This window comes from Nuphar pumila, chromosome 8, assembly GCF_984573655.1.
Source record: "Nuphar pumila chromosome 8, dmNupPumi1.hap1.1, whole genome shotgun sequence".
Classification (NCBI taxonomy): domain Eukaryota; kingdom Viridiplantae; phylum Streptophyta; class Magnoliopsida; order Nymphaeales; family Nymphaeaceae; genus Nuphar; species Nuphar pumila.
Window position 1 is genome coordinate 4,420,018 of NC_143256.1, and position 26,419 is coordinate 4,446,436.

The following is a 26,419-nucleotide window of genomic DNA, read 5'->3' on the forward strand; positions in this document are numbered from 1 at the left end:
GATGACTCACTGAGAGTGCAAGTTTTTAAGTATCTGGCAGCTGTAATATGATGGTAATCATGGCTTATCCAATCCATGCAACCCTTAGTGGCAAATGTGCATGGACATAAGCTTTGGGGTGCTACCATCAGCAGCCTTCTTTGGAAAAAATGGACAGTGCTGAGTGTGAGATATTGGATAAAGAGACATGGCAATGGGTAAGATCGTTAAATTAATATTATGCCTTATGCTACCATATGACTACATAAGTGCTCCTCATCTATGGAGCAAAACAATGAGTCTATTATGGTTCTGCACCACAGTACCGCTCCTGGATTGAGCCACATTTTTTGTTTAGCTTAATTCATTGATTTTTATTCTACTCAACAGTATTCTGAAAATTTGCTTCCTATGTTTGGACCTACCAGTCGTAGATTATGTGTACAGTTAAAATTAGCTTTCAGGGGTCTATGAAGACAAAAACGTGTACCATCAGATGTTGTTGCAGTTCAGAACCATAATAGATTTTCATAATGATTAATTATCCAATAATTATGTATAAATAATAGCAATATAGTGACCTGGACAAAATCAAAACATCAAATCAGCATCATATCATGCTCCCAATCATACTAAATTCAAGGCTTCTTTGGAAATTAACAAAAAGGTGGATGTGCTTTTGGGGAAAAACTTCCATTTTGCACATAGCAGCAGCCAGCTGTCAGGACATTTCTTCACATTTAAAGCTAGGTCAAGAAATCATTGCTCATACATAAACGTATTTTCTAAGACCATTAGACATTGACTCTCTTCTCCTTGCTTTGATTTATGGTTTACATCGATTTTCATTGTGCATGTTTATGCTTTTCTTTGTTTATGAACTAAGTTGCTGTTTTGTAAATTATGGTATTGCCTTAATTTCGGAATAGCAGTGCCATTAGTATAAGGTTTTGTGCTTTACTTTGTTTATCCAAGAGCATCTCCACTGATACAATGATATTGTGGCAGATTGTTTACACAAAAACAGACACAACTGCAGGGTCGAAAGGAATTACTGCATTTATTGTTGAAAAGGGCATGAAAGGGTATTTATACAATTCATGGTGCTACTAATGAGAATGATATATATATATATATATATATATATATATATATATATATATATATATATATATATATATATATATATATATATATATATATTCTATGATTCTGATGACCATCTGAAACCTGGATGGTGCCCACTCGTGTTCTGCACATGGACTCCATGTAGGCTGTGTTTCATGCATAGAACTTCCAACTAACTTCATTTGCAACTCCTTTTCTTCCTTACATGGTCATGAAAATCTTTGACTATATATATATATATATATATATATATATTCTATGATTCTGATGACCATCTGATACCTAAACGGCGCCCACTCATGTTCTGCACATGGACACCATGTAGTCTGTGTTTCAAGCATAGAACTTCCACCTAACTTCATTTGCAACACTCCTTTTCTTCCTTTACATGGTCATGAATATCTTTGACTACCCTTTTTCTCGCCTACCCATTGCCATGCATGCCTAGAGAAGCAGTTTTTAGAAAAACCTTACTTGGGATGCATATGATTCTGCATCTGATGATTCTGAGTGTCATGGTGATTGCAGCTTCAGTACTGCACAAAAATTGGATAAACTTGGGATGCGAGGAAGTGACACGTATGTTCTTGATGTGTTTTATTCATGCAGAAAACTTCCAATAGTGAATGAGCACCTCACATTCTGATATCCCTTGCAGATGTGAGCTTGTTTTTGAGAATTGCTTTGTTCCACAGCAAAATGTTCTTGGGCAAGAAGGGAAAGGTGCGTAACATCAGATATAGTATTTGTAACTGAATGGAAATGGTGCAGATTCATATGCCTTCAAATCCTTGTTTTTCTGGTTTCCTTGTCATTTGCTTGAGCAGATGTTACTTTGCAAAAGACCACTTCCTTTCTCAGCATGTATTTATTTTAATTTCTTTATTTGAGGGTGAACTAAGTATAACAATAGTTTTGCAATTTTGTGATTTCATTCTCAACAAGCTTCAATGATAAAGGTGTGAAACCTCATGCGCGATTGAGAAAAAGGAGAAGGGAGGAGCCATGCGGGGGCGGCTGCCCCTGTGAAGGAAAGAGGTCAATCCATCTAGGCATCTGTACCCTGATCTTACAAAATATTTCAGAAACACCCTTCACACTACAAGAACTTATTACAAATAGATGGTTGCCACATAAAAGACTGTTACATACACAATAAATATTAACATTACAAACATCATGTCATTCTATCAGTTGTCAAGTTGTGCATGGTTTAAAACCATAGACAACGTATCCTTCAATTGCCTATGTTTGGATATCGATAATGCCTTGGTGAACAAAGCTGCAATTTGTTTCTAACCATATATGAATTTAGCCTGCAACTCTTGATCTTCTATCTTTTCTCAAAAAAACAAAATGCTTATCACATTCCATGTGCTTGGTTTTGTTGTGACTAACTGGATTAATTGAAACCAGCACCACTTTTATTATCACAAAATAGATTGGATAGCTTCATGGGTTGTCGCACGGTAGTTAATAGATGTTATAACCAAGAAATTTCTATTGTTGCTGTTGCCATAGCTCTATATTCAGTCCCATTGCTGGATCTAGCAATTGTGTGCTGTTTCTTACTACTCCATGACACTAAATGCTCTTCTAAATACACACAATAACTAGTGATGGATCTAGAGTTGCTGGATCTGCAACCTAATCAGTATCAAAATAAACCACAATCTTCAATGTTCCTATTAGATGAGATTGTTGAAACCTTATAAACTAAACCATCCATAGGTGTACCCTTGTTAAGATATATGTAATGTCATGGTTACCTAAATATATTTATTGGTACTACTTTTGTATGTTTTCATTTTGTATTCTAGGTGTTCCACCCTGCCATGTTGATTCCTCCTTACTTGATGTAAATACCTCTTAGGACCCCTGCGAGTGCTCTATAAATGGCCTTTGGCCTAAGATCCCCCGTTAACCAAGAAAAGTAACGGGTCCCTCCCCCCTCTCTCTCTCTCTTGCTCTCCCCCCTTTGTAATTGCCAACTTATGAATGGAAGTTGCTTTCGTTGCCTATGCTGCTATCTCTCTCTCTCTCTCTCTCTCTCTCTTTGCTGCCCTCTTTGAGATTGTGTATGCTCGGATGTGATTAGACACCCTTGTGAGGGGTGTTTGCGTGCTTTCTGAACTAGGAAGGCTGACCTGGTTGGGTTGCCAGGTGCCGCACGTGGCTTCCAAAATAAGCCCGTGACAACTGGTACCAGAGCCTAGTTGAGAATTTGGGAAGTAGAAAGGAGGGGTACTTGTTGAAACCCTCGTGACGTTCAAGAATGGATACTGAGTTTGGTGAACTCGTCGGAAAAGTTCACAAAGCGAAAAAGGCAGACAAGGAAAAATCTGTTGTAGAGTCGACAGAGATGTCTCGCCTTGAAGAAACGGTTGGTCCTCTAGATAAAAGAGTGACCAAGATGGAGAAAAAGATGACAGATTTGACAAGTGATGTTCGTGGTTGCTCAGCTGCGCTAGAAGGTGCACATGAAGATTTTGAAAAGTTGAATGAGGATGTGAGAGCTGAGGCCGAAGAGTTGAGGGCCACAGTCCAGGAACTATCTGATCGGTTGGTGGCTCAGGAAACTGACATGCGGGAACTTCGGGAACGATATGGAGTTTTAGAAAGACTACTGGGAAATGGAATTGGTGGTGTGGCCAATGCCGGGAATCGCGGGGGTAATGCAGTGGTGGTTCATCATGAACGACCGAAATTGAAACCGGTGGAACCGGCAAAATTCAAAGGTGAAAGAGATGCCAGAATCGTGGAGAACTGGCTATGGGACGTAGAACAATTCTTCGATCAAGCAGAGATTGACATCGATGCTGATCGAATACGCACGGCAACCAGGTACTTGATTGAGAACGCCGCTGTATGGTGGAGGACGCAATATCGTGGCATGGAACGTGGAAGGGTCCCTATTGAATCATGGGATGACTTTAAAAGGGAACTCAGGGGGTATTTCCTTCCACATAACGCTGAGGAGCTTGCTCGTGACAAATTGATGGCCTTAAGGCATACAGGAAGTATTTCGGAATATGTAGCGGCATTCTCCACAATGATGCTTGACATAGAAGATATGTCAGAAATGGATCGCATGTATTGCTTCAAAAAGGGCCTACAGTTCTGGGCTCAACAGGAATTAACTCGTATGAGACCGACAGACCTGATAAGTGCAATGACTATAGCGGAACAGATAGTTGAGAACCCAAATCGCGGGGCCGCTCAGGGACGGCCAAATCAAGGCAATGTTGCCGGAGGTCAAGCCAGGAACCAGTATCGACCTCCCCCTAGAGATCAGAGAAATCAGCAACAAGCACGTCAAGAGGGGATTCTAGGGAACAGGCCGATTCACCCAAATCTTCGGTGTTGGTATTGCAGCGGAAATCACTTTGCTCGAAATTGCCCTAATCAAAATGCAGGGAATGCAGGAAGAAGGGCGGCTAATGCCATTGAGATGGAGGAAGCCCCGGTAGAGGAGGACGTCAGGATGGGGGCGGTACAAAGGGTGAATGCGCTAGGAGAATCTTCTTCTGCAGCCCCCACGGTTAAGAAGGAACTAATGTACCTAGCGATGTCCATCAACGGAAGAGCTACGAAGGCAATGGTCGATACGGGGGCTACTCATAATTTCATGGCCGAAGATGAGGCCCGAAGGTTGGGCCTACGATGGGAACAAAAAGTTAGTCGCATAAAGGCTGTGAACTCCGCAGCACAACCTATTCTGGGAGTCTCTCGAAATGTGACAGTTGGGGCTGGTCAGTGGGTTGGCAGAACAGACTTCTCTATTGTTCCGTTGGATGACTTCAAAGTCATTTTGGGGATGGAATTTTTACGAGCAAGCAAGGTTGTGCCTATGCCTCACTTGGATGTTGTCAGCTTTATGAGTGAAGAATCACCATGTATGATTCCTGCCTCGACGTTGGGGGCACCAAATGTTCGTTTGGTTTCCGCCCTGCAAATCAAGAAGGGCCTCCAACGAGGTGATCAAACATTTCTAGTGACAATGAGAGAGGAAACCAGTGAGAAACTTCCTACGGAAGTGCCACCACCTATAGCCGCAATATTGGAAGAATTTCAAGAAGTAATGCCCGAGGAGTTGTCGAGACAGTTGCCACCGCGAAGAGAAGTGGATCATCAGATTGAGTTGGTGCCAGGTGCACGACCCCCTGCCATGGTGCCTTACAGAATGGCCCCACCCGAGCTGGTTGAACTCAGAAGACAGTTAGACGAAATGTTGGCTGCCGGAATCATTCGCCCTTCAAAAGCCCCTTTTGGAGCCCCTGTCTTATTCCAGACCAAGCATGATGGGTCCAAAAGGCTCTGTGTGGACTATCGGGCACTGAACAAACTGACTGTCAAGAACAAATATCCCCTGCCACTGATCGCTGATTTGTTTGACCAATTAGGGGAAGCCCGGGTGTTCTCGAAATTGGATCTGCGTTCAGGGTATTGGCAAGTCAGAATTGCCGAAGGAGACGAAGCCAAAACCACTTGTGTGACGAGGTATGGTGCTTTCGAGTTTTTGGTGATGCCGTTTGGCTTGACGAATGCTCTTGCAACGTTCTCTACACTGATGAATCAGATATTCTATCCTCACTTGGATCGTTTTGTGGTTGTATACCTTGATGACATTGTGGTGTATAGCCAGGATATGGAAGAACACATGCGACACCTGCGCATAGTGTTCAAGATTTTAAAAGACAATGAGTTATGTGTGAAAAGGGAAAAGTGTATGTTCGGCCAGGATGAGATAAGTTTCTTGGGCCACGTGATCGGGAAAGGCTGCTTAAGGATGGATAGCCAGAAGATAAGAGCTATTCAGGATTGGGGAAGTCCAACCAAGGTTCCGGAGCTTCGATCCTTCTTAGGTCTGGCAAACTACTATCGGCGCTTTATCGAAGGATATTCAGCTATCGCGGCACCGCTAACTGAATTATTGAAGAAAGACAAAAAGTGGGAGTGGACAGAAGAGTGTCAGCAAGCCTTCGAAGGTCTAAAAGACGTCATGGCCAAGGAACCAGTGTTGCAATTACCGGACCAAGGAAAACCATTCGAAGTCTATACAGATGCATCGGATTTTGCAATTGGAGGTGTACTAATGCAAAATGGTCACCCAATAGCTTTCGAGAGTCGAAAGTTGAACAGTGCTGAGCAGCGATATACAGTGCATGAACGGGAAATGACTGCCGTAGTCCATTGCTTACGTGCCTGGAGGCACTACTTATTGGGGTCGACATTCATTACCTACACCGATAATGTAGCCACGAGCTACTTCCAAACTCAGAAAAAGCTCAGTCCAAAACAAGCTCGGTGGCAGGAGTTTCTAGCAGAATTTGACATGGTTTTAGAGTATAAACCTGGAAGGACTAATGTAGTGGCGGATGCCTTGAGTAGGAAGGCTGGACTGGCGGCCTTGTTGGAAGATGCTAGTAGAAGTACTGGACCTCGAAGTGACCTCCTTGATAGAATTCGGGAGGGCTTACGGAAGGATCCCATGGCGCGACAGCTGCTTTCTCTGGTGAAAGAGGGGAAAACCAGGCGATTTTGGGAACAAGATAGATTGCTGATGACAGTTGGGGGTCGAGTTTATGTTCCCCGGTGGGGGGCACTACGACGAGAAATATTGAAGGAGTGCCATGACTCCCTATGGGCTGGTCACCCAGGCCAAGAGAGAACCTTTGCCTTGATAGAGCGAGTTTACTACTGGCCGCAGATGCGCGATGACATAGATGGGTACGTGCGTACCTGCTTGGTCTGTCAGCAGGACAAGGCCATGAATCAGAAGACAGCAGGATTGTTGGAGCCACTACCTGTGCCGAGTCGACCTTGGGAAAGTATCTCGATGGATTTTATTGTCAGCTTACCAACAGTTGAGGGATGCAGTATCATCTTTGTCGTGGTTGATAGATTTTCAAAATATGCAACATTCGTGCCAGGCCCAAATCATTGTTCGGCAGAGGACACGGCTCAACTCTTTGTGAAGCACGTTGTGAAGTATTGGGGAATTCCAGAGAGCATTATTAGTGATCGAGATGCTCGGTTCACAGGTAAGTTTTGGAGAGAAGTCTTTCGGTTGTTGGGATCCGAATTGCACTTCTCTACCAGTTTTCATCCCCAAACTGATGGCCAGACCGAACGCATTAACGGGATGTTGGAGGACTACTTGAGACACTTTGTGAACGCTAATCAGAAGAATTGGAAGGATCTACTCGATATAGCTCAGTTCTGCTATAATCTTCAAAAGAGTGAATCGTCAGGGCATAGTCCCTTCGAGATTGTGATAGGACAGCAGCCTCAGACACCGCACTCCTTAGCTGCTCGAGGTCGAGGAAAGGCGCCATTTGCCTATAATTTTGTTAAGAACTGGCATGATCAGACAGAACTAGCAAAGGCATTCTTACACAAAGCAGCTAAGCGAATGAAGAAGTGGGCAGATCAGGGACGACGGGCCGTTGAATTCCAAGTTGGGGAGAAAGTGTTGGTCAAATTATACCCTGAGAGGACAGCTATATTTCGAGGGCACCATCGGGGACTCATTCGAAAGTATGATGGACCCTTCCCCATCGTCCAGAGAATCGGCAAGCTAGCTTATAGACTAGACCTCCCTCCCAGCTTTCAGGTACATCATGTCTTTCATATATGCAATCTGAAGCCATTCCACGAAGATGAAGAAGATCTGAGTCGCAGCCTGCCTCAACGAGCTCCTATTCCTCAACGAGCCCCCTCTACAACAGTGCCAGTCTCACGAGAAGTTGATTTTATCATTGATCATGTCTATAACTATCTTGGAGAAGTGAAGAAGTATCTAGTGAAATGGAAAGGTCTACCAGTGAGTGATGCCAGTTGGGAGACTCCACGAAATATTCGTCAGTTTCAGCAAGCAATCGAAGACTATCAGAAAAAAGATGGCGCCGAGGACGGCGCCAGTTTGGGTGGGGGAGTGTGTTCCACCCTGCCATGTTGATTCCTCCTTACTTGATGTAAATACCTCTTAGGACCCCTGCGAGTGCTCTATAAATGGCCTTTGGCCTAAGATCCCCCGTTAACCAAGAAAAGTAACGGGTCCCTCCCCCCTCTCTCTCTCTCTTGCTCTCCCCCCTTTGTAATTGCCAACTTATGAATGGAAGTTGCTTTCGTTGCCTATGCTGCTATCTCTCTCTCTCTCTCTCTCTCTCTCTTTGCTGCCCTCTTTGAGATTGTGTATGCTCGGATGTGATTAGACACCCTTGTGAGGGGTGTTTGCGTGCTTTCTGAACTAGGAAGGCTGACCTGGTTGGGTTGCCAGGTGCCGCACGTGGCTTCCAAAATAAGCCCGTGACACTAGGTATACCTTTTGTATACCTATTTGGTATATTGTTTGGGTTTTTTGTAGATTAAATACACTTAATGTATATTTTTAGGGGTAGAATAGGTGTTTTAATTTATTTTTATTTTTTAAATGACTATTTTTATATCTTTCTGTTTTTACTTTTAATTTTATTTTTGGTCAAAACCTGTTGACCATCTACCTGTTACCTTGCTCCAACTAGCCGTTAGGCTAGTCCCTCTCTCTCCTATATAAAAAGGTGTGTATGCAAGTGATTGGTGAGGGAGTGATGGTGTACATAGGGTGTGTGCATGAGTGTTTTGTAGTGAGGATTGTCTTGTACTTTATCTGAATATTTTGATTAATAAAATTATTTATTTTTACTTTTTGCTCTTGTTGGGTATGTGTTGTTCTTTGGGCTTATCCAAATGCATTATAATCATGCATTTGAATGTAATTTGTTTTAGAATTATTATTGTTTTTTTTTTTTTTTTTTCTATTTTCTCGAATTTCATGCCACTTGATGACAACCCTTTATATATCTAAGTATTTCTTTATCACCTCTAGACGAGTCTTTCTAGGTGCATGCATGAATTGAGAGGCATGACTGACTGCAAACACTATGTCCAGCCTAGTAAAGGATAAATAGTGTAGTGCTCCCACTACATTTCTATACCTTTTTGAATAGATATAAATTCACTTTCATTATCAATGAGATGCTTGTTTGCAAATTACAACAACAAGAATCCATATTGGCTTACATTGAAGCATCCAAATTTCTGCAACAAATCTAATTGCATACTTATGCTGTGAAAGAACTAACCTGTCCTTTCTTCAGTCCACCTCTATCTCCAGGAACTAATGACATTTACTGAGCTCTTTCATTTGAAACCTGTCATGCAGAAGTTTCTTTACCTCATTATGCAATCTTGCTAGCTGCTCGTGATATCACATGTGACCAATTTTGTAATTATCGTTTCTTAACCCGTATTGGAAAGGCTAGCGATACAAGTGTATCATATCATATTGTAAGACACAAAAAAATCCATTTTAAAAATCGCAAAAAAAAAAATACAAAAAATCAGAAAATTTCCAAAAAAAAATTGAAAAAAATCAAATTTAAGCAATATGAACAATTAAACTTACACATGTACTACTATAATATGTGAAACGATATTGTAACAAACTAACAACTTAAAAAACAAAAGGTTTACTATTAATGAGTCACATTATGTAACAAACAAAAGAAAAAAGTTTTAAGTAAACAAGTTATAACAATCACATAATTCAAAAATGAAAAAATTTTAAAATAACTATAAAAAATATAACCACAAAGAGAAATAAAATACATTTACTCAAAACTTCATTTCATAAGCAGTAAGCATTAAAACAAAGAAGCTTCATAATGTATTCAACTAATTAGTTTCACTAATTACAACATGCATAAAAGTTGAATAAAGTGTGCTCTTCCATAATAATACTTCTCTTCTTTCTTGTCTTCACTAATCACAATAAATTAAGAAGAATTTTTTGTTTTTTTGTTCCCATAGCTTATGAAATAAGTGAATAGGACTGTACTAAAGCCTTATTTATGTAAAAGGTTGTCACTAAAAGTGAAAAGGGATTTAAAATATTACCTAAAAATTTTCAAAAAATGTGAAAAAATGCCTGTATCTTACGATACGACATGTATCGTAAAATATGGTCCAATACATTGCATTTTTTTATTCAAGGGGTTATATCATGTTGCATGGGCTAGAATATTATGATACACCATATCATATCATATAATACAATATGATACTAATAACACATGTGAGCAGCATTTCAATATGTAAATAATGAAAGATCAACTTGGCTTTTGACAAAGCCTTGTGAACAAACTGCTTGTCTAACATTGAAACCATGCACATGGAGACTATTTTAATCCATATATTCCTATCCTTCTTAAGATAACATACCTTTGTACTTACGTTACCTTCATGGTAACCTAGTGGTTGCTCCATGTATACTTCAACTAAATCTCCATGCAGGAGTGCATTTTCACATCAAGTTGTTGTAACTCCTAACCAAAGTTAACAAGTAAAAATAAAGCAACAAGTATCATACCCATTTTCATAATGGGGTTGAATGTCTGGTCATAATCGAGATCATGTTTCTTAAGTATATCGCTTCGTAGGTAAGTTTTTTTAAAATATACCATCAATCATCCTCATCATTATTATTTTCTTCTTTTCTTCCTTCGACATTTACATCATCTCCAATGTACGTGGGCTCTTCATCATCTACATCTTGAGCTCCTTTCACGTTTATCCACTGAATGTCTTCTTCATTCAAAATGTCTATTTTTTCTTGAACCCATGCATCCAATACATCAAAATTTTCAAAGTAATGAGATCAAATTGTTCTTTGTGCTTCCTTGATGATAATTTTTCTATTTGCCTAAAAGATGACATAAAAAAAATTAAAATTAGTTAAGTTTTGTGTGATATAAAAAAACTTTAATAAACACATGAAAATGACAAATAAACTTTAGAAATTTATATATCTTTGCCTCATAGACAAGGTCATTGAGCCTTTTGTGCTCCAATCTATTTCTTTGTTTTGTATGTATTTGCTCAAAGACACTCAAATTTCTCTCGCATCCACTTGCACTACACGTTTGACTAAGAATGCAATGAGCAAAAACTCTCAAGTTTGGAACATCACTTTCAAACCTGGTCCACCACATGTATAAAAAAACAAGAAAATAAGAAATCAATAACATATATAAATTATAATCACACAAAACAGCATAACTAGATAACAATATAAAATTTAAATTAAAATAGACAAAATAAATTACCTGAACGAATCGTGGCACGGTTTCACATTGCTACATGTCTCCCCATATCATACAATGCATTATCATAAATTTTCATTTCCTTATGAATTTGATCATGAATGCCATAATCATGGTTCAACCTTTCAATGCAATCCAAGTGTCCCTTGCTGACTTCCCTGCCTATTTTAAATGTAGGAGAGTATCTCAATGCATGATTTAAATAATGTGATGCAGCATGAAGAGGTGGATGAAGTTGCTCAGTCCACCTATGATCAACGATGTTCCATATAGGGATGTGCAATTTTTTCTTCCCATTTAAATTATCTCTAATGGCTTCTTATCCATGACCTCATAGACATAACCCATAGTTGGTCTGTCTTCACTATCAACCAATCAAAGCACCTTCACCAAAGATATAATTATTCTCAACAACTTGACACATGAATTCTAGAATTTACTTCTGAATACAATATCTACAATTTATGTTGGCGTTCTTTTTTGTGCATAGGGATATGCATTTCACTCATCTGATGAAAACATTTTTTTAGTGCAGTTCTATTCTTTACTAGTCTTTGCATTGTCAAAAAATTTATAGCAAATATACTAACTTCACTACGAAGCAACTCAGCACCACTAGTGTGCTTTCTCATCAAGTTTAAAATCCATGCATTATTATAAATAAATTTAGTAATTTCTTGGCAACATTCAATTATGTGCTTTATCTCATACATGTTGCTGATGTCCTCAATTTAGTAAATTTAGTAATTTTCGTCCTCCCAAGGTTGTGCATACCCCATTTCTGCCTCACATTTTTTTTCTTGTCTTTTCTCTCAAACCAGTAAGTAATTGTTGGCATTGCCATTTTATGACATCCGATAAAGTCCTTCACATGAAGGCCACAACATTTAGATATGTCCGGGCTAAATGATACTTCAACCAAGAGATCTGGACCAAAAAAATAATACAATAATAGTTGTACTCAATTTTCAATCGGTTTTCATTCATTATTTAAGTGCCCCATTGCCATGTTGGATCATTTGATGTCATCTTCTTCCAAAAAACACTCAAAAGGAAGCAAAAAATAACGTATTTTTTTTACCTTAACCCACTTCCTTGAGTGAAAAATGGTGGAAATGCACTCTTGAACAAACCGCAAAAGCCCTCTCCCTTGCGCACGGATCGGCCCTCAAATCACTCTCACGAGTCCTAGGATGCGTGGATACCTCTCTAATAGCTTCTACACAAATGAGGGAGTTGGCCCCCAAGAGGTCTTTAAAACCCAAACCTGAAAAATTACGATTCATCTATTTTTTAAGTGCGTCGACCCAGTATCGTACAATACACCTCCATATCGTACGATCATACAGATACGATATGCACTCATATTGCGATACGAGTGCCTATCATATCTATTTTCTTCATAGTAACGATATGTATCGTACGATACCGACAACCTTGCAACAACCACTAAAGGTAATACAATAACAAAGACACATACACAAGGCCACTAAGGGAAACACACACAAGCCACTAAGGGCAAGAACAAGAGCTCAAGAGCACACACACAAGCTACTAATGGACTAAAGCACAATATACAAAATATTACTTTATTAACCATAAAATGCTTAAGAGATTAATACATCAAAAGTGGAAAGAATCCCATATATATGCAAAAGGTAGAGGGATGAGAGAGCGAGCGCAACTAGTCATTGGACTATAACCAACAACTAGACTAAAATGGACAAAAATGCCCCTAATGGGCATTTAAACTACTATACAACAAAAAATAAAAAAATACAAATAAGGTGTTTGAGTGGATAATCTTGATAGATGGTCCTGCAACACAAATAAATAAATCTGAAAAAAAGGGGTTGACATCAGGTGCATTGTGTTATGCAGTTGAAGGGTCATCCAAACACTTATTTTGGGATTGTGAGCCTGGAGCATTTACTCAGAGGGGCTTGGCAGGATCTGATTGATGATGTCAGTCAAATAGTAGACCTAGATCACTCTTTCTAGCTCCTTGTTTATAAGGGCAAGCAAGAAAATTGGAAAGGTGTGGTCATGGTGCTTAATGTGGCTTAAAAGAAATGCTAGATATTTGAGAGCAAGGATTCAGGTTGAATGTCATTGTATAGGACACTTCTAGTTTGGTATAAGATTCTGACAGAGAAGAGATGGCCAAGTTTAAATCTGAATTAGCTATCGTCTTTGTTGCTTCACAATTGTGAGCAGTTGATTTATTTTGTGCATGCATGTAATGACCCCAGCTTATTCTCGTGAAAAGTGAATTTTGTTTTTTTTTAAAGGCAATTGCGGAAACCAAACCCAAGGATTTGGGTTCTCACAAATTTAATAATTACCAAACTACAAGAAAGAGTGTATTGAATCAACGAAGGAAAATAACCAACTTCATTAACCAATTTAATGAATGTCATAAAAATATAAATAAAGAAAGTTTGTAACATAGAGCTACTCTATCAAGAACATCAAAACATGTCACGCAAACTCGCAAGCTCCATGTAGCAGTCCCCCCATTACTGAGCTCCCGGTCCTGAAAAACATTTTGAAATACAAGGTAAGAACCAGAGTTCTTTGTATGAATTCCTCTAAAAATCCAAAAGAAAGGAAATAGCATAAACTAAATTCATGCATAGATTCAAAGGAATATAACAACAACAATTTCATAATTAATTTATCATTCAAGCATTTAAAACAAGTACCATGCAATAGCAATTTTCATACGAGACAAAATAAGTATGAATGCATGAACTAATGCAGAACAATAAAGATGCATGATTCAATACACATGCATGAATTACATATTAAGTTATTATCAGAGTTTTCTTTTCCATGCATATTCCTATTAAATGCACACAATTTTAGTTCTACTTTTTATTAAGCCCGCAGATACTCAAAACAGGCACAACAATTCCTGAAGTCCAAGTTAGGTTCCCAGTTGTAGCTTAAAATACAATTTGTATTTTATTATTGAGTTTCACACTTCTTTCTCGACCGATATCAAGAATCAACACCATCCATCGAAACATTAGAAATCAACATCTAATGTTGAGATATCAGGAAAATCAGCATCCACTAATGTCGCTTTCTTGGTATACCAATAACAACAGTTGTGTCAACAACAACACCCCCAAGCAAAGAGGCTGAAATCCCTCCAAAACCGTGGCCGGGAGGTGAACCACTACATCGGGTTTAGGGGCACAATCGCGCACCGAGTTTTAGTATGCTCACAGTTTTCCCAAAACCACCATCCAAGATTCTCATACTGTGGAAGGGATATCCAGAAAAAAATTAATTTCATTGTTTGTCTTTTTTATCTTTTTAAACAAATTCAAGTTCTTAACACAAGAACCATTTTGTAAATCAACATGCAAAACCAACTCTGACCCTGGCCCGTCACAACTTAACAGTGCAATTAAATTAGAAAGCCAATAATTCCAGAACAAATTTTGCAATGCATAAGCAAATTTGGAGCAACACATGCTCTTGGACCACATGGCCTCCAGTAGTTCTCAACTGACGACATAAGCATTCTTATGCAAAATTCTTGGTGAATATGCATACACTTGTTCAAAACATGTTCACAATGCACATTCAAACACACAAAAATGAATGCACATAAAGCCAATGCATATGCATGCCGATCGATGCTTGCAAAACACATTAACATGATCAATTCCATGCATAAACATCCAAACATGCATATGACCATATTTATGCCAACATCTAATAAATTTCAGATTTTTCAATGCGTATGTCATGAGTACTTGCAACAGGATAATTGAATGCATAACATAAACAATTTATATTCAACACAAGTACTCAACAGTCTATACGATTTAAATCTGAATATAACTACATTATTCATAACATACCCCATTGCCAAATTTGATCAAAATCCATGTGCCACAAACCATGAAAAACTGATTAGATTGCACAAGACTTACCATTCAACAAATCTGATTGGAGTACACGTGCAATCATTGTCAAATCCAATCAGATTGCATGTGTTCAAGCAATGCACAAGTATGGACAACTTGTGCACCCGCAAAGAGCGGTCTGAATTGATTATAAACAAGTATATATCATCCTGCACAATGACATGATGTAAATCATCATGTCACTGCTGCACTAAGGCAAACATGTTGTTGCTGCCCACCATGCACAACAGTGTGCTGTCCACAGTGCACAGCAGTGTGTCGTGAACAACACCTAAGGCTGCACACAGGTGCAGTTCAGCTGCCCTGATAGATCACCAAAATATGAACTAAGTATGCATCCAAAAACGGGCTGCATCAAACAGAGTTATAGGTAGTTCAAAAACAACATAAACAAAACCAATTTTGACATGCATATTAGCAACATTAACTGGTTTTGGTATGCATAACAGTAAAGCATTTTTAATAAGCAAAACAACAAATCAAACTTTTGATATACAAAACAGAGGAACATGTTTTGATGTAAATAATCAACAAAACAATTTACATCCACCACCTCTGATCAGCATAGTGGCATGTCATAGTTTTGTTATGACAGTCACATAATGTTGTCAAAAACCGAGTTTCATAAAGTGAAACTCAACCGATGATATTCGACCAAAACCAACCAATCATACAACAGTTCACGGTGAGATATGAAAAAAATATGTTTGTCAGTCCAACATTCATGAGTTAATAACAGTTCATGAGTAGCATGTTAAAATTTGATTTTCTTCAATCAAACAAACTGAATTTTTTTATAACAGTCCTCTATATGGTTTAACGAGTTTGATTACCAATCTAAAAAGAAATAAAATTTGCATAGCAGTCTGCAGATCTGCGTGCATGAGACACTTGACAGATCTAGGCCAGATCTGCACACATATAGATATGTTGCAGATCTGTACCAAATCTGCGTACATACTATATGCTGCAGATCTGTAACCGATCTGCAGGCATGTAAGTATACATGCTGCAGGTCGGCAGAAGAAAAAATATAGTTGTTGGTTGCACACATGATCCAATAATGAAATAGGCTAAGAGCATGAGCCTGTTCAATTTTCTTTTTGTGTCAAAAAGGACAACAGAACCAGCATATATCGATTTCACATGAGAGAGAAATATAAACACGTACTGAATTTACATCATAGTGTATGTATTTATTTTCTTTTATGCTTGATCCATGAGATGGCAGGACTGCATGTTGGTCATTTTCGGTGAGGTTGGGGTGTACTTTATGGTCTGCCCTATTCCAAACCTAGGGTTAGCATAGTGTGCTTGGTCGAAGGGCTGGGTGGGCTCTCCACTAGATAGGAGTGAACCGCGTGAGGCTGGCTTTACAGAGCAGCGAGCACCTCCCGACAGTGGAATGATAAATAGGAGAAGTTAGAGAGAGATAGGGGTAGAACTCTATCCTCTATATGATAAAGGACTTTAAAGGGGACGTCACTCTCTCTCTAGAACAAAAAAAAAAGTTATATAAGAGTCTAGCTCGTCTCTCTCTAGATTTTGTTTTCTATATAGAGAGAGAACTCTACCTAATTAATTAACTCACCTGCTGGTGGCAAGGCTCATGGGGGCAAGGCGAAGAGGCAGAGGACCCAATTGGAGAACCAGCAGGGGCCCCACCAGAGTCGACTCCAACAGAGGCAGCAGTCGGAGAAAGCTCAGTCCGTGTGTCGGAGGTGCAACAAGAGCCATCCTCAGCGCTCTTGTCCACTCTTCAAGGGGGTTTGTTACCAGTGTTAGCAGCCCGGACACATCGCATCTTACTGTTCGAACAAGTCGGTGGCTCAAGGCGGATAGCAGCAGCAACAGAGACTTCAGTAGCAGGCGCAACGGAGGACAAACGGGAGAGTGTACGCTGCCACAGCTACTGAGCAGGGCGATCAAGCCGACCTGATCGAAGGTATATTCGTAGTCGCTGACCATCTTGCTCGTGTGATATTCGATTCGGGTGCTACCCATTCATTTATTTTGTCTTCTTTTGCGAGTTTGCTCGACCTCGTTCTGTCTAGCCTAAAGAAGGCTCTCAATGTGATGTCTCTGATGGGTGTGTCTACTCGTTTTGGGAAGTACCTTCCTACAGTTCTAGTGGTCATCGAAGGGTATGAGTTGTCTGCCAACCTGGTCATACTAGACATGACTTTCTATAATGTCATTATGGGTATGGACCAGAGTTACCAAAAGCTTTTTAGGTAGGTGGGAAGCTCACTTTCCGAAAACTCGCTTCGGAAGCGCGATACTCCTTGCTTCCAAAACTTCATGGGAAGCTCAATTCTCCCACGCTTCTATTATGCTTCTCGTACACATGGTCTATGCATACTATGTACTTTTCTCACATTTTTTTTCATCTTTTTCATGTATTTTCTCTCATGCTTCCACTCACTTTCCATGTACTTTCTTTAAATTGGTAACCATCATTGTTAGATTTTAACAAAAACTTTAACTATTTTACAGAAAAATCATGAAATATAAGAATAATCAATTTTATTTTAGTTTTTATTTGTTTCTTGTTTGATTCCATATTGCTTCATTTTTTATTCATATTTTGCTTTTAAATTGAAACTTCGCTTTCCGCTTCGTATAAATTTTAAAATGCCTCGCTTTCGCTTCTCATATCATTTTTCGCTTCCGCTTCCTAGTTTGGCAACCTTGGTATGGACTGGTTGTTCAGACATAATGCTACCCTTCAGTGTCGAGGGAAGAAGGTTTTGTTGGAGCGACCCGACTTGTCTGCTTTAGTGTTTTAGGCGACTAGGCCTGTGAGTGAGGTGAAGATCTCCAAGTACCACAAGCAAGGTTGTATGGTGTTCTTGGCCAGCGTGTTTGCAACGGACAGTCAAACGACACCTTTAGAGCAGTTAGACGTGGTTCATGAGTTTTTGGACGTCTTTTTCGAGGACTTGCCGGGTTTGCCACCTCACAATGAGATCGAGTTCTCGATCGAGCTAGTGCCTTGCACGACACCAGTTTCGCGCACGCCGTATGTCATGGCACCTGCAGAGCTGGTTAAGCTGAAGAAGCAGCGGTAGGAACTTTTTGAAAAGGGCTTTCATCAGGCCGAGTGTGTCCCCTTGGGGTACACCTGCTTTCTTTGTCAAGAAGAAGGATTGATCCATGCGACTCTGCATAGACTATCGCATGCTGAATTAGGTTACCGTGAAGAACAAGTACCCTTTGTCGAGGATTGATGATTTGTTTAACCAGATGTGGAAGGCAAAAGTGTTCTCCAAGATCGATCTTCATTTCGGGTACCATCAGTTGTGGATCATGGTAGAAGATGTTCCAAAGACTGCGTTCAGGTCTAGATATGGGCACTATGAGTTCTTGGTGATGTCTTTCGGATTCACTAATGCCCCTGAAACATTTATGGATCTGATGAACCGGGTCTTCAGTTTATGGTTGGATTCGTTTGTCATTGTATTTATCGATGACATTCTGATCTATTCTGAGAGCGTGGAGGAGCACCGAGAGCGGGGAGGAGATCTATTCTGCTCATATGACTCAGTTGTTGCAGAAGGGGTGAAGTTTGTTTAGTCACCTCGGTGCGAGGAGAACTTCCAGGAGCTAAAGAGGAGGTTGACCTCAGCTCCAGTATTGTCTTTGCCTTCTAGGACGAGTGGGTTCGTAGTGTACAACGATGCTTCGAGGACCAGAATGGGCTATGTCTTAATGCAACACGTGATGGTCATCGCGTACGCTTTTCGACAGCTGAAGGTGCATGAGGAGAACTACTCCATGCACGACTTGGAGTTAGCAGTTGTTGTCTTCGTGCTGAAGATATGCCGTCACTACTGTAATAAAAAAGGGCACCAATAAAGCAAACCACTCTTGAAGAGTGATGCCAAGACCCAAGAACACAAACACTAAAAGTGTATACAAAACCCACTAAAGCGAAAAATGACTAAAAGTCATAAGTTGAATATTATTGAAGAAAGAAAGAAGAGGGTGAAAAACCCATTGCTAATACAAGAGAAAGCCTCCTCTATTTATAGAGGAGGAAACTAAAGAGGAGGGACCACAAGGGGGCTCCCATCTAGTCGTTGGGAGCCCCAACAATGACCGTTGGGGCCCCAACGACTAGATGAGTGGGGCCCCTTGTAGTCTTACAATATGTAAAACAAAAAAGGAAAAAAGAAAAGGTAAAAAAAGAGAGAAAAGGAAAAATACAAAAACAAAAAGATTACATGGGGATTTACCAAAATACCCCTATCAGGTTTTTGGGGTACAAGAAAACAGAAAAAGAAATATGTATATATATACATATATGTATATATATACTTATATATATATATGTATGTATATATATAAGTATACGTATAAATATATATTTATATATACCTAGTTTAACATGCCTCCTCAAACTTTACAGGGAGAACATCAAAAGTTTGCTAAGAAGAAACATAAATCGTGGAGTTGGAAGCGTTTTGGTGAAGAAGTCAGCCAGTTGATATTCTGAAGTAACATATGGTAATGTGATAGTTCCTCTGAGATATTCATCTCGAACATAATGACAATCCATTTCGATATGCTTTGTCCGCTCGTGAAAAGTATGATTGCTTACAATGTAGATCACACTTTTGTTATCACAGCAGAGCTTGGTAGAGGAGGAAATGAGGATGCCCATATCACCAAGGAGACTTCTAAGCCATACGATTTCCATAGTTGTCATTGCCATGGCCCGATATTCAGCTTCAGTGGATGATAGTGAGACCTTTTGTTGCTTCTTGCATCTCCACGAAATGAGAGATTCACCTAAAAAAATGCAAAGACCAGTAGTTGAGATACGATCATTGGGATTTCCTCCCCAGTCAGCATCAGTAAAAGCAGTTAATTCAAGAGATGAGGAAGAGGATAAGAAAACCCCTTTGGAGATGGTATTTTTGATGTATCGCACAATTCGCATCACGGCTGCCATGTGAACTAAAGTAGGTGCATGTTGAAACTGGCTTGCAGCATGAACTGCATGAGCTATATCTGGACGGGTGATGGATAAATAGGTACGCGATTCAATTAATTGACGATAGGGGGTTGGATCCTCAAGTAGAACACCATCCTCAAGTCTCAGTTTTGCATTGATAACTTCAGGAGTTTCAACTTTCTTTTCATCAAATACTCCTGACTTGGTACAAATGTGTGCTGATAATTTCATTTGAGATAGAATGTATCTTCGGGAGGAGTAAGTCACTTCAATACCTAAAAAATATCTCAAAAATCCAAGGTCAGACATATCAAAAGTTTTCTTTAACATGGACTTAACATCATTTACCCCCTTTTTGTCACTCTCAGTGATGATCATATCATCAACATACAACAGTAGAATAGCAATGAAATCACCTGTTTTCTTAACAAAAAGAGCAGTGTCAGTATAACAAGAAGTAAATCCCAAATTGATTAATACATTACTAAACTTGACATACCAAACTTTAGGAGCTTGCTTAAGTCCATATAAAGCATTTTTTTATTTTAAAATTTTACCATTTAAATTCATAGCCGGAGGTGGTTCCATATAAACTTCTTCACTCAAATTTCCATTAAAAAAGGCATTTTTGACATCAAGTTGAAAAATTGGTCATTTTTTAATAGAGGCCATTGCAATAAGAGCTCGAACACTAGTCATTCGAGCAAATGGGGCAAAAGTTTCATCATAATCCACCCCATATTCTTGGGCATATCCTTTGTCTACTAACCTAGCCTTATATCTTTCTAAAGAGCCATCACTCTTAGTTTTTACTTTGAAAACCCATTTACATCGAATGAGTTTCTTGTCATTAGGTCGATCAATAATTTCCCAAGTTTGTGCCCTTTTAAGTGCATTAAGTTCAAGTTCCATTGCTTCATTCCAATAAGCATATTGTTTAGCATCATTATAATGAGATGGTTCATGGAATGAGTAAAGGGCTAGCAAACATGCTCGAAAATTTAGAGAAAAAGAATCATAAGATACAAATCTATTTGGTATTTTAGAAATACGATTTGATCTTCTTTGAGAGGATTATTTAATCGACTCATTTTGAGAGAATTTTTCAAGGGCACAAGGAGGATTACTTTCATTCCTTCTAGAGTAAACTTGTGTTTGACTTGGTATATTTTCTTCTAAATTTTCATGTTGGTCATGTTGCCCATCATTTGGAGGTTCAAAATGATCCTCTACGAGAGTTTCACTAGATTCAACATGATCATCTATGACCTTTTCTTGAGGTAACAAGTCAAATAAAAAGGAGTAATCAATATTTTCATTTAGTTTATGCGAAAAACCATTTTCTTCTTCTAAGAACGTGACATCTTTTGAGATATAAAGTTTGTTTTTTAATATGTCAAAACATTGATAGCCTTTTTGTTTTTCACTATATCCTAAGAAAATACATTCAATTGCCCTTGAAGAAATTTTATCATTTTTGTGAGTTAGAACAAAGCATTTACACCCGAAAATTTTTAGTCTTTTATAATCGGGAGACATTGTAAAGTTTTTCAAATGGAGAAAGATTTTTCAAAGAAGATGAAGGGGCTCTATTGATAATATATGTTGAGGTTAGAACCGCTTCGGCCCAAAAAGATTTTGGAATGTTCTTTGAAATTAATAAAGTTCTTGTGGTTTCTATTATATGTCTATGCTTTCTTTCTGCAAGACCATTTTGTTGCGGAGTGTTTGGACAAGAACGTTGATGACAAATACCATTTTCTTTCAAATAGATTTGAAATTCATTGGACATATATTCGCCTCCCGAATCGGATCTAAGAATGGATAGGTTTCCTAAAAATTGATTTTTAACCATTGCATGAAATTCTTTAAAGAAGGAGAAAACTTCGGATTTGTGACCTAAGAAGTAAATCCATGTAAATCGAGTGAAATCATCAATAAAGAAAACTCCTTTGGATAAAATAGGGGAAGGTCCCCATACATCGGAATTAACAAGTTCAAAAGTCCGAGTGGTGACATAATTTCTTTGAGGAAATAGAATAGCTTTAGATTTCTCAAAAATACAATCTTTACAAGTCATGTGTTTGTCTTTATTGTTCAAAAAAGGAAAAAGAGACATCTTTACAAAATTTGGATGACCAAGTCTCTCATGCCAAATTCCAATACTTTTGTCCTTTATAAGATTACAAAATGACTTCGATGGAAGAGTCAAAAAGTTTATAAAATAAAGATCACCCCTTCTATGGCCTTGCCCAATCAGCTTCACTGCCTGGAGATCCTGCACGGTGCAATCTTTAGGTGAGAAAGAGACTTGGCATCCATGATCGGTGATTTGGGAAACGAAAAAAAGATTTAGATTAATTTTTGGAACAACTCTTACTTTAGGAACGAAAAAGTTTTGAGAAGTTTTAAAATCAAGTGTTCCAATACTTTCAATTTTTAAAGATGTCCCATCGGCCGTTGAAACATAAGAAGATATGGGTTCGGAAAAAACATTAGAAAAAGAGTTTTTATGAGATGTCATATGAAAAGAAGCACCGGAGTCTAGTATCTACATACCTGGAGGTGATGAAGAATAGGCGATGGCGGCTCATGATGTTGAAGATGAAGAAGTCTTGAGAAGATGTTGGAGAACTTCGGAGATATGGTTAAGAGTTTCTTTGATATCTCTTTCTTTGACACTTTCTTCTTCCTTCTTTGGAGAATTTTCTTCAACCACGGCCACTTTTCCTTTAAGCTTTGGGCAAATCGGCTTGATATGTCCCGGTTCATTACAATAGTGACAAATCACTCCCTTTCTATATCCATTATTTTTGTTAAAGTGAGGAGGTCTATATGCTTTTACATTTGATCTGGGCCTAGTAACGGCCAAAATTTCATCACTCTTAATACTTATGCCAAGACGAGTTTCTTCTTGGCATACTTCGGCAAGAGCGTCTTCAATGGGTAAGGCTTTACTTCTATGGAGAAGGGATGCCCTAACTTGTTCAAATTCCGACTGAAGACCATGGAGGAATTGGAAAAAATGCTCCCTTTCAATTTGTTCTCTTCTTAACTCAATATCTTCCGGAGCCACCTATTTGGGCTCAAGAAGAACAAGCTCATCCCAAAGAGGGGTTAAAGAACTAAAGTAATCACGGACACTCATATCCGCTTGTCTAGTAGAACGAATTTTTTCTTGACAAAAAAATTGTCTAGCTAGATCCTTTTGGGTATACATACCCTTAAGAAAGAACCATGCCTCATTGGCTCTTCTAAACTTAGCAATGTTGGCATAATTTTTGAGGTCAACATTGTTCATAAACCATGCCAAAATTTTGGCATGGTTACTTTCTCAATCCTCAACTTTGGATTGATGGTCATTGATAGCTTTGATGCGCTCATCACCATCTAAAGCTTTTTCAATCCCACTTTCAATTTTAGTGAGAACAAGAGAGGGTTCGGGAGTAGTTTCCATAACAAAACCCCAAAGTTTCTTACCTCTTAGATGATTTTTCATAGCGGAGGCCCACATAAGGTAATTGGATCCATTGAGCTTAAAAGAGAGCTCTACTTTAGATTCGTGCTCCATAGGTACCGAATAGCCTTCCTTTCTTCAAAAGCTTGAGAGGCACACGTCCCAAGACACCAAAAAAGAAGAGAAGCCCGATCACCAACCTCACTCTGATACCATGTAATAAAAAAGGGCAGAAGCACCAATAAATCAAACCACTCTTGAAGAGTGATGCCAAGAGCCAAGAACACAAACACTAAAAGTGTATACAAAACCCACTAAAAGGAAAAATAACTAAAAGTCATAAGTTGAATATTATTGAAGAAAGAAAGAAGAGGGTGAAAAACCCATTGCTAATACAAGAGAAAGCCTCCTCTATTTATAGAGGAGGAAACTAAAGAGGGACCACAAGGGGGGCTCCCATCTAGTCGTTGGGAGCCCCAACGATGACCGTTGGGGCCCTAACGACTAGATGAGTGGGGCCCCTTGTAGTCTTACAATATGTAAAACAAAAAAGGAAAAAAGAAAAAGAAAAGGTAAAAAAAGAGAAAAGACAAAATACAAAAAGAAAAAGATTACATGGAGATTTACCAAAATACCCCTATCGGGTTTTGGGGGTACAAGAAAACAAAAAAAGAAATATGTATATATATATATATATATGCATGTATATATAAGTATATGTATAAATATATATTTATATATACATAATTTAACAACTACTTGTATGAAGAACAGTTCGAGGTCTTTTCTAATCACAAGAGCCTCAAATACATTTTCATGCAGCGTGATCTGAATTTGAAGCTGCACAGGTGGCTAGAGTTCCTGAAGAACTATGAGTTTTCCATTACCCACCACCCTAGTAAAGCGAATATAGTGACAGACGCGCTTAGCTTAAAGATATCAGTCATGACAGCCAACTTGATCGGGCGCAATTGGGACTTGATTGAGGAGTTTGTCAGGTGGCAGCCATTTACAGACGATTTTGGACGCATCCTTTGTGTGGAGATGCAAATACGATTTGAGATCATAGATTGTATCAGGGAGCTTCAGACAGTCGATCCAGAGTTCAAAAAGTTATGCATGAGTGCCCAGAAGCCTGATACACAGTTTTGTATGAGGAGGACAGGACCATCATGTTTAGAGACAGATGGTGGGTTCTAAAGGCACTGCGGGAGGAACTGATGAGTGAGGCCCACAGGTCTAGGTATTTTGTTCACCCTTGTTCTACCAAGATATTAAAAAATCTCCAACGAATTTATTGGTGAAACGGGATGAAGCGGGATATTGCAAAATTTGTCTTGGTGTCTCACCTATCAGCAAGTGAAGATCGAGTATCATAGACCTCGTGGACTTCTTTGGCCGCTAGACATTTCACAGTGGAAGTGGGACATCTCAATAGACTTCATCGTGGGTTTGTCGAGGACCCCTTGTCAGCACGCTGCTATCTGGGTGATAGTGGACCGGTTGACAAAGAGTGCCATTTTCCGTCGATCAGGATCAGTTAGAGTTTGGAAAGCTTAGCAGATTTATATGTGGATGAGATTATTCAACTTCATGGGGTGCCATGTTCGATTGTGTCTGATCGAGACGCTCGCTTTACGTCTCGATTCTGATGCTAGTTACAGAAGGCCCTTGGTACCACATTGAAGTTCTGAACGACATTTCACCTATATACTGATTGACAGACAGAGTGCACGATACAGATGCTTGAGGATATGCTTAGAGCGTGCGCACTGGATTGAACAGGAGAGTGGGATAGGTATGTGAACCTTGTAGAGTTTTTGTATAACTACAGTTACCATGCCAGCATTGGTATGGCCCCGTACGAAGTTCTATATGGCAGACCATGCAGATCTCTGGTGTTCTGAGATAAGGTTGAAGTGAGAGCATTAGAGTCTCCAGAGGTCATCCAGCACTACTCAGACCAGGTGAGATTGGTCCGGTAGAGGTTGGTCACGGCACAGAGCAGGCAGAAGAGCTACATCGATCAGTGGCGTATGAAGCTCAGTTTTGTCGTGAGCGGTCACGTGTTTGTTCGGATCTTGCCTACGAAGAGTGTGTTCCGGTTTGAGAAGAAGAAAAAGTTGAGCCCTCAGTATGTTGGACCTTTTGTGATCCTCGACTGTGTTGGTGAGTCAGCATACCGCGTGATGCTTCTCAGTTTTTCTAAATTCACAATGACTTTCATATTTGGATGTTGAGGAAGTATGTGTCTGACTCTTCGTACGTGATCCACTATAAGGCGATCGAGGTACAACCTGACTTGATAACAGCGGAGAGGCCGGTGGAGATTGTGGATCGTCAAGAGAAGACAATGCGTAATAGGACGATCTTGTTCGTGAAGGTGTATTGGCAGCATCACAGACTAGACGAGTGCACCTGGGAGCTCGAGGCCGATATGCGTAACCACTACCCACAATTATTCAATACATTTTAATTTTGCAGACAAAATTCTTTTAAGGGGGTAGGGATGTAATATCGTGTGTTTTTCCATAGTTTAAAACTTCTGAAATTTTGGCTAAGTATTTTATAAAGTTGATAAATATCATGAAAATTTTCTTTAATTATAGGTAATGTTAGTTGGGTCTGAGCGTGGCCTAGGGCCCACTGACAAGACCAAAACGAGGCAAATGATATTTGTAAAACTTTTTGTTTTTAACCTTTAAATTTGAGCGAAAATCGAGTGAAATTTAGATTAAATTCAGGCGAAATTCGGAGATGCAAATCAGGTAAGTATACCGTTAGATGCGTCTCGTAATTGGAGAAC

At 39.2% G+C, this 26,419-nt stretch overlaps 1 protein-coding gene across 1 annotated transcript in view; it reads left to right on the top strand.

The window, feature by feature from the left end:
• The window catches only part of IVD (isovaleryl-CoA-dehydrogenase), a 133,963-nt gene that overhangs the window by 68,015 nt on the left and 39,529 nt on the right, over positions 1–26,419 (top strand). Inside the window, exons 8-10 of the mRNA XM_090015959.1 lie at positions 988–1,064; positions 1,636–1,686; positions 1,766–1,830. Coding sequence (XP_089872085.1) covers positions 988–1,064; positions 1,636–1,686; positions 1,766–1,830 — 193 coding nt within the window. The remainder of the gene's footprint in view (positions 1–987; positions 1,065–1,635; positions 1,687–1,765; positions 1,831–26,419) is intronic.